The sequence below is a fragment of the Ambystoma mexicanum genome, chromosome 12 (genome assembly GCF_040938575.1).
Source record: "Ambystoma mexicanum isolate Mex_15411 chromosome 12, UKY_AmexF1_1, whole genome shotgun sequence".
Taxonomy (NCBI): Eukaryota; Metazoa; Chordata; class Amphibia; order Caudata; family Ambystomatidae; genus Ambystoma; species Ambystoma mexicanum.
Genome location: NC_090936.1, coordinates 542,803,339 through 542,813,186, shown reverse-complemented (window position 1 = coordinate 542,813,186; position 9,848 = coordinate 542,803,339). Strand labels below are relative to the sequence as shown.

Sequence of the window (9,848 nt, the reverse complement as noted above, 5' to 3'; positions counted from 1 at the left end):
ACATAATTTCCTGCAGGTTCAGTGCTCCTAAACTGTTTAACGGTGAGCACCTTCTGCTGCCCTGTTTCTATGTCGTGCTTGATTACTTGTTACTGACCTGCTCGCTATGTTACCTTGGATTTTGCCTTCTCTCTGTCCTTACTCTGTTTTGGTTGCCTTGTGTTTTGGTCTGCCTGCCTGGTTACTGGATCTCTGCCTGTGCTGCCTGGATTACCCGTCTGGACCTCCTATTTGACTATGGTACAGTGTTCTGATTTCCTCAACGTATGAACTTTATTTCTGGATATTGGTTGGATCTTAATTTGCTTTCTTTGATTTCCTTTGGACAGCATTGAACTGTATTAGCTTCACCCTTGGACCATTCAGGAATAGGTTCCGAGCGCGTCCTGGACTGTTTGATAGCATTGCATCCTCGTGCCATCGGAATTGCCTGGACTTTCCTGAAATCTCCACCCACCGGCATCTATCGTCATGCGGTATCCTGGTCTATGGACTTGCAAAAAGGGGTAGGAGAGTTCTGCAGATATAGGTGTATCTTTCTTCACACACGGAATCCTGGAAGGACTCAGATACTTGGGGAATGTGGGTTGGAGGTGCTGTTTTACAGTATTTATAGCTATTGGGTTGCTTGTTTGTTTTGCAGCTTGATCATGCAACCTCCTGCCTTTTCACTTGAGCCCTGAGCATGGCAGTAGTTTTCAGAACATGCAAGCTGTGCTCTCAGTAGGAAAGTCTCCCTAAAGTAGGAGACCTCGTATTCTTTTAAACTCCTGTAGAGCAGAAGTAATCTCATCACAATGTCATTTAAAATGTAATAAACATGGTATTTTTCTCTTAGGGAAAAGCAAGAAGGTGGAGGGAAGAAAATAATGAGAGGAATCAAAGCAAAGGCATTCAATATCATCAGGAAACCATGTTTAGATACATCACATTTAGCAGAGCTTCCCTCTGAAAAATAGCAGTATCTTCTTTTTACTTACACAACCCATAATAGGGGAATGTAGAATTCACAACATGATTGATGACGTTTTCAGTTTCTCAATCTGCCTCTATAAAAATATTAAACACAAATTGTCTTTTTTCACTGGATTTGTAGTATTTCCCTGTATCTTAGCTCATCCACTGCTTCAAATGTCTCTCCTGTTTACATGCTTTGCTGACCATTTAAAAATTCAGCACTTCCAGTGCATTCTCTGTTACTTGTGAGTCCTGGTCTAACTCATTTAATTTGGCCTGGTACATGTTGCAAATTTCTCTTTGCTTTACCTCCAGAACCACCACCTTTAGTGTGTGTGAATGCTACTCTTTGAAATACAAGCCTGTTGTTCTCGACTGTGCTCCTGAGCACAGTAACACCAACAACATGTAGAACACTGCAACCCTCTACCAGCGATGACGGAGGGTTGCATCCTAGGCATGCGTGTTACTCTCCACTCAGGTATGATGTCTCCCACTTCATCAGCAGTCAGCATCAGTTAAGCAACTGGTTGGAATAATTGCTTTCATCATGATCACACAGATAAGCAACCACATGCATTAACCTATATGTTATACAATAAGGCCACCTTTGTTTTCTGCAACTCCATTCATTTAGCTTTAATCTAGAGTCTCCTGCCTGTACAGTGCTATGGTGCTCTAAAAGTGAACTGCAGATTTGCCAATTAATCTTTTCACATGGAATATGTTTGAAATGTAGTCTCCTAACGTGATTAATGTGCTATCATTGTTACTGCCATGGCTAACAGTTGCGAGAACATGTGCGGTTACAATGGTTTGAATGTGTCCATTTATTTACTTACTGTGATATGTAATATACATTAGTACAGTCCTTAAGCATACTTGCAATAATAGGAAGTACTTGACTTATGTGCTGGGTTATTCCCTTCATGGAATGTTACTTGAAAGAAAAGCATCTGTCCCCCCATTTTCGGAGAGCATTTTTGACATCCTGGTTTCTCAGACTATAGATGATTGGGTTGAACATTGGAATCACCACTGTGTAGAACAACGATGCCACGCTGTCATGACCTGACGCAGAACTGGAGCTTGGCTTGAAGTATATAAATATAAAAGACCCATAGAAAAGTGTGACACAGGAAATGTGTGATGAGCATGTGGAGAAGGCCTTTTGCCTCCCATCAGATGAGCGGATCTTCAAAATGGTGGAAACGATGAAAGCATATGAGATAAGGATAATAATAAGAGAAACTACCAAGAAGCTAGTAGATGAAAGCAGTACAAACAGCTCATTGAGGGAGGTATCACTACATGATAGCTTAAGCAGGGGAAGTAGGTCACAGTAGAAATGAGTGATCACATTAGACCCACAGAAGGATAATTGGAAAGTAGAAATTGTGTGTAGAGTAGCATTTGAGACAGCAATCAAATACGCCACAGTTACAAGATAAATGGACGTTTTTTTGGTCATAATAGCTGTATAACGCAATGGATTACAGATGGCTATGTACCGATCATAGGCCATGGAAACGAGTACTAATACCTCTAAGCCAGCCATGCAGACAAACACAAACAGCTGTATTACACACTCTGGAACTGAAATCACAGTTTTTCCCAAGATAAAATTTGCCAACAGCGTGGGCATGATATTTGAAGAATAGCAGACGTCCACAAAAGACAGGTTACTGACCAGGAAGTACATTGGGTTTTGCAGATTGGGTGAAATCCTGATGAGTGTTATTATGCCAATATTTCCCACCAGAGTGATAATGTAGATTAAGAGAAACAGCACAAAGAGTGGAATCTGAATCCATTTGTCATCGGTGAGTCCAAGCAAGATGAAATCTACCACCAAAGATTCATTATCTTCTTTCATTTCTCGAGTGAATTGGCCTGCCAAAGAAAGAGACTTTGTATTAAAGCAGAATTATACTTCATTTTCAACACATAACTGAAAGAGACAACCAAAGATGAGACAACAGATTTTATATGTTATATTCACACCAACATAAGGGTGCTCATCCAATCAATTCTCCAGGTGCTGCCATTTTCTCCCTGGGTGCTTTGGCCGATGGCCCCTCCTCCATCATCACAACCCCACTGCTTAGTGCCTATATCATCCCTAACTCCCTGACTGCACACTTGCCTGGTGGCCTAGGACTTGAGGCTGTGGCTGCCGCCATAGATATTGGGAAGGGACTTGGTAACTTTTTGTATGTGCTATGGCAGCAGCCCTCTTTATTTTTGTTTTTTGCTGGAAGATTGGGCACGTGTAAGATCCATAAGAACCATGGAGCCCATCTTCCATCAAAAAAGAAATGTCAACTTTGCGCATTCTGAAGGAAGCCCTGGGGTGTGAATAGCTATCACTCCCTTCTTGCTAAATTCATTTAAACCACTCAAATATGGATCCTACTTTATCGTTAACTGGATTTTCCAGTGATCACTTGGGTAAAATTGTGAGGGTAAATAATAAAATTCATAAGAATGCAAACAAGGTTTGGTAGCCCCTCTACCGAGACCAAACAAAGCCAAATAACCTTTTTGATAGGATGGTGCCCACTCGGAAGGGGCTATAACCCTGTTTTAGCTCTGTGAATGGTACAGTGAGCTAAAACGTGGTTGTAGACCTTCCTGAGTGGGCACATTCGCATAGAACAGGTTATCTGCCGTGTTTGTTCTCAGTAGAGGGACTCCCAGACCTTTTTGAGCAATAAAATGCATAAGGTCCGACATTAATCAAAGTGGTTAGGGCCTTTCAGCATCCATTTCTAAACTAAAACTTGATTTGATTGAAGAGATACATTTGATAAAAACCACAGATCCACCTCAGATAAACGACTTAATTGCTCGATTAAGATTTGTTATGCTTTATACTCCAAAAAGAGGGTCACAAAAGGAAAACTACACACTGGGAAGGCAATTCAGTCAAGCAGACAGGTATGAAAAGCATATCTTGACAAATTAAGCATTGAGTAACATTCCAGTGAGATTTTCCTTCTGGTAAAATTGGTGGTAAATATGTCACTACCTCGTTTACCACTACACCAAACTACAGGACACATTGGTGGAACTATCCCTGGAGGAATTACCACCAGAAAAACAAATGCTAAATCCACCAAATTACAGGTGGAATTACTACTGAAATTCTGCCAAAAGCATAGGGCAGTTACCTCCACCGAAAAGATGGAGGTAAAAACAGTACAGATGGCAATAATTCCCGCCTATATAAGTGTATTTAAGGCCCACACCCTCCCAAACACACTTCCAAGCAACATGCATCCACAACCAAAAGTGAATTACAGCAGCCACAACCTGCTGCTGTTCATTGTGCCCCAGTAGCATGCACGGCAACCACATGGAAGGATACAGGCTGCACACAAATGGAGGAGACATGTGTAGCAGAGGTCAGCCATACCACATGTCTGTCCATCCACCAGGGCTGTGACTGATGGCCAATTGGTCTTGCTGTATTGCTTTCAGAGGAACACTGTAAGAGAACTGCTGATTCTCAAAGAGGCACCATACACACCAGAACAGCAATCCCACCACTGCATAAACTGTGTCTTTCTTCTATTTTAGTGCCACAGGTGTGTTCCAGCAGACCGTGCGGATACCCACCACCCAGGCCCAGCTGCCTGCAGCCAAGGCAACATTATATGCCATCACCCAGGTCCCTAATGTCATATCAGCACTTGATTGCACACATGTAGCATTGGTGCCCCACCCCCAAAGGCAGTTGAGCCAGCATACAGGAATCGTAAACAGTATAATTCCATGAACATCTACATGACCTGTGATGCTGAGCTGACCATCAGCCACTGCTGCACATGATTCCCAGGTTCCACACATGATTCCATGGTCCTGAGGAAAAGCACCCTCCCTGCATATATGCACACACACTGAGAACAGCAAAGCTGGCTCTTAGGTAAATATGACATATGACTATGATCAAGAAAAGATGCACATATGGAGATAGGCCTTAGATCACATTTGGGGAAACTGCATGCCCCATGAACCATATTCCATGTGACAATCAGCAGGCCATGGCCCTAAATCCAATTGGCGCTGGGAACAAAGACACCTGAGAACAGATGGCATACTCCTGCATATTCCCAAACACATCTACTACAACCCCTCCAATCTCCTGTGCAGTACAGAGAGTGGGTCCTAGATGCATGTCAGCATGCAAGTGCCACCAGGACAATAGGGAATGACATTAGTGCAGAAGCACATTTTTTATGCTAAACACTCTTCTTCCTACCTGCTGTAGATGACTCAGGCTATCTGCTGCTACCGTGCTTGTTGGAACAGGTGAAGAACCCTAGTACACGGCAGGAGGCAGCCTACAATGTGGCGCACATAAGGACCAAGACATATATAGAATGCACATTTGGACTATCCAAGGGAAAATGCAGGTGCCGCCACCAAACAGGTACAGTGCTGATGTACATGCCTTTATAAAGTGGGTAAGATTATTGTCACTGGTGGCATGCTGCACATGTGCATATAGCGGAATACACCCATGCCGCCAGATGAGAACATTGCACGACCCGAAACAGATGGTGAAGAAGATACATGTGATGATAGGACACCTCACAAAAGATGGAAGGAATTGAGGAAGGAAATATCATCCTGCAAAACATCATTGGCTACTATTTCTGAAAGCACATATAGTCACCTGTCACTTTTCATTTAACTTCAACTGTCTTCACATATATAACGCTAATGAAATTACCACTGGAGCAAATGGCTGTAGTTCAAAGTGATGCATTGTACAACTGTGCACCTCATCCCAAACAATATGACTCTCCCCACACCCTCATCCCCAACACCAAACCCCTCGCCATACCCTCATCCCTAGCACATCTCCATCCCCACACCCTCAGCCCCAGCACATACCCTCATCCCCTTCACCATCCCCACCCCACACCCTTGTGATCACCAGTCTTTCCCAATAAAGTGTCCACTACTTCCTCCTCTTGTCCCATTTCCTTGGAGGAGTGGGCCCATGACTTGTGCACTTGGTGGTGTGCTGGCCACTGATCACTCCGTAGGGGTAACCAGCACTGAACTTTCTGGTTCACTGCCCCACAGGTGCTGATTCATAAGGTTGATGGCCCTGCCCATTGTTTCATGTATATATGTGTCCAGCCAACTCTGACCCTTTGACTCATCTGGGTGTTGCTGGCAGTGGATTCTGCTGCATGCTGACTTAGCCATTTGAGGGAAATTGTCACCTGCCTGGGCTTTCTGCTGCATTGCCTACTGGTGCTGCTCGATTTGGCCCGATCTGGCCCGAGAGTCTACCAGATGGCATTTAGGGAGTGTTCCTGCACTGGCCCAGGAGATAGATGGGGGTGCCTTCCCTCAATGCTTGATGCCAGGCCTGCTTGCTCCTAGCCACCTTGCCCTTGTAAATCCAATGATGATAGCAAAGGGCATGGTGAGATGACAAGCGGAGGGAGAGGACTGCATAGGTGATGTGCTGGTCAGAGGGGATAAATCAGAGGGCACCTACCTCTCAGGGGAAGCTGCAAATGAGGAGGCAGGGGTGGCAGACTTTGTTACTGCAGTGTCTGCAGGTGTAGCAGCATGATCCAGTGCCTGCATGCTGGGTGGGTTGGTCCTCAGACTCCCAAGCAGTGGTTGGAGGTCTGCTGCCTCTGCTTCTGCCTTCTCTCCTCCTCTCCCCTGTTGATCTGTTCTGTCTTGACATCATGCACCTATTCTTCCTCTGTTCTTTAAGGCCCAGGTACCTGTTCACACTGCCACCCAACCGCACTGCCTCCGGGCAATCTCCTGCACTGTCTGTATCTGTAACCCTACAGCCTCCCCCTTCTTTTGCTGCACTATTCAGGCACACCCTGTCTGTTGCCTTATTCCTAGCACTTGCCACTTGCTGGCTGCACTACAACTGTCTGTGCTTTTTGTTATTTATTTATTTATTTATTCATGTTTTATTTACTTGTTTTTATTTTTGCTCAGCACTTTCCACCTCTCCCACCGTCCCTTGCACTTACCTCTCTCCCTCTCCCATGCACTAGCGTGTTCTCAATGTCATTGGGCCTGGTAAAATCATTGTTTTTGTTCTCCCTTGTTCCCCTCCCTTGCCTCGTCACACTCTGAAACACTTGTGTACGAGCGCAATAGAAAATGTAATTATCAATATCAATAATGGGTGGAGTTGATGGCACAACTGTGACAGGTGTGTCTGTAACCCCTGAGGTGACAGCAGAAGTGCCCTTGGACACCGGTGTTTTGGGGGTCTTGTGGGCACCCCCCTTCCTTGGTGTGGCATGTCCTGTGCTCTTTTTTCCACTTCCTGGGGCAGGTGTCCCAGAGGTGCTACTGCCTTCGATGGGGTCCTCTGTGTCTTGTGTGCCTGTTAGGATATAGGAAATATTGCATCACTACCTTGATGGACTTTAGTAGGGTGTGCTCTCATGTAGTGTTCTGTGTACTATGGGGGTCACAGCGTGCTACAGCCCCATGGGTGCCTACTTCATGTAGCAGACAATACTATGGTTTACTGGCTTGATGGTTGTGTGTGCATATGGACATTGAGAAGATTCTAAAGTGTGACATTTATGTGGAAGGAAAAATTGAAAATGACATGCGTTTAAAAATATTTCTTTTTAGGAGCATTTTCCTTAAACTTAAGAAATGCATATATGAATTTATAGCAGCAAAGTGTGTAACTTCCTTGTAAAAGAAAGAAAAAGCAGATGCAAAAGTTGTGTACAACATGTTTAAGTGCCAATTAGTTTGCGGAAGTTTAATATCTTGGCAGTACCTGCATACTTGGTAACATGACACGTTGCAATCTGTAGGTGCTTACCCGGTCCTAGTTTTTTCTCTGCATTCTGGGACTTGTAGTCCAACTTTTCTAATGGAAAAAGTTCAATTACAACCCCCAGAATGCAAAGAAAAAAAACAACACTTGATAATCACCTACATATTAGAACGGATCATGTTGTCAAGTATGCATGTACTGCCAACATATTAAACTTCCACACACCAATTGCCACTTAAAAATGTTCTATGCATTTTTTACATCGCCTTTTCTTTACTTTTCTTTTCCAAAAAAGTTATACACAGGGCTGCCATAAATGCACATATGCATGTTTTTAATTTTCATGACAACGCTCCTAAAAGAAACATTTTCAAACAGTCAGAATTTACAATTTTTGATTCAATATAAATTTCAAACTTTCCAACCACACTCATTAAATCCCTTACACTGGCACCATTCTCCACCTGCTCATACAAATGTGTATACCAGCAAAGTATCTATAAACAACTATTCACCTTACATAAAAGGTACTCTTCTTTCCCAACCAATACTATGAAACACCAAACCCTTATGCAACAACAATCCACCATTCTATTACCAGTAGGCCACAGTTTGCCTATTCTTTAAAAACACTGCAAACCATTACATCACAAACACAGCACTTTTTTAAATTAAAATCTGCAGCACAAAAATATATGCACCTTTTTCTCACACCCATTTTTTCCTTTTTCCTTTCAATGTGCCAAACAGCACTACTCATACTCCAATTGTTCTAACAACATCGTAACACACTTTAGTACACCACCCATAACACAACTTTATTAACTCTTTTTCACAACAACTACTCCTACCTTCATAAATAACAACATTGCTCTCTAAAAGTACTTCACCATTACCACAAGTATGCACTAACATTCTTTTACAATTACAGGAAAGAAGAAGATTTCCGAAGACAGCTACTGAAAAAAGAACACTCTTCACATCCTACAAAGTAAGAACATTAATGTAGCTTGTATATATATCTAATTGTAACAATGTACTTTCACTTTATTAGCCTAGATGATTCATTTTGAATCAGCAACATTTATTTAATTCAAACTCACTATATTGCAGCATTCACACTCTTTTTATTCCCACCTAAACACCACCATTATAACACCAACTGTTTTCCTCAAACCATCATAATGTCCCTACATATGCAATCACACCACCACACCCTTATTCACTAACCCAATCGCATCACTCCTATACAGAAACTTACTCTTACAACCTTCCCAACCACACCTATCATCCAACTACACAATCAAAGAGAACTCTATTCATCTCCACAATCACACCCACACATCCATGCACAATACATGTGCATACATTCCACAACTTTCAAAGCCAAACTTTCTGTTTTCCCAACAGACAGAACAGAATGACTACTAAAAACCAACTGTGTAGAAAACAAAGAGGAAATAGAGCAGCAAAGAATACAAGCAAGTCATATAGTTATGCACCTCTAAAACAAATTATAGAAAATGTTATAATGAAACAGCTAGTACCCTCACTCAACAAAACAAAACCAGCTACCACTAAAAGAAGTAACGCCTGTCTTGCAAAAACTAAAAGTAAAAAACATGTACAAATAAAAGCAGACATACTAATGAACCTAACACTATATCTACCAATACTAACTTAGCCACAGTAAAGTATCGTAGAATGTTTCTCAATCTTACAAAGACAAACACAGTCATAATCTATCCTTAAAAACGACTGCAGAATAAGAACCCTCAAAGCTCTTATTGACTGCATATTTCTAAATAAAGAGAAAGTTGTTTATATTAATTTTAAACAGAATGAAACTACAAACTAAACAAGTCAATCAATTACAAAAAGTACTTGTAAACATGTCCAATGTCAATATAGATACCTTTTCAAACTTCTGTGAAGGTGAATGCATTCACACACACAGCACAGAACCATATTTCAATGAGGAGGCGTATAAACAAGAACAAAACAAAAAATTGCCACAGACAGTAATAGCTGAGGGTATGAAATGGTAGGAAACCATTATGGCAAAAGAAACCCTTATAGAAAGAACTTCCCCAAC

General features: G+C 42.2%; 1 protein-coding gene across 1 annotated transcript; it reads right to left on the bottom strand.

Annotated features, from left to right (window-relative positions):
- Positions 1-1,894: 1,894 nt before the first annotated feature.
- Positions 1,895-2,833, bottom strand: LOC138514549 (olfactory receptor 8U1-like). Its single transcript, XM_069630012.1, has one exon. It carries the CDS (start codon positions 2,831-2,833, stop codon positions 1,895-1,897), a length of 939 nt encoding a protein of 312 aa, XP_069486113.1.
- Positions 2,834-9,848: the final 7,015 nt, after the last annotated feature.

Coding starts and splice junctions, on each gene's coding strand:
- LOC138514549 (XM_069630012.1), bottom strand. CDS start 2,833: ATGAAAGAAGATAATGAATCTTTGGTGGTAGATTTCATCTTGCTTGGA.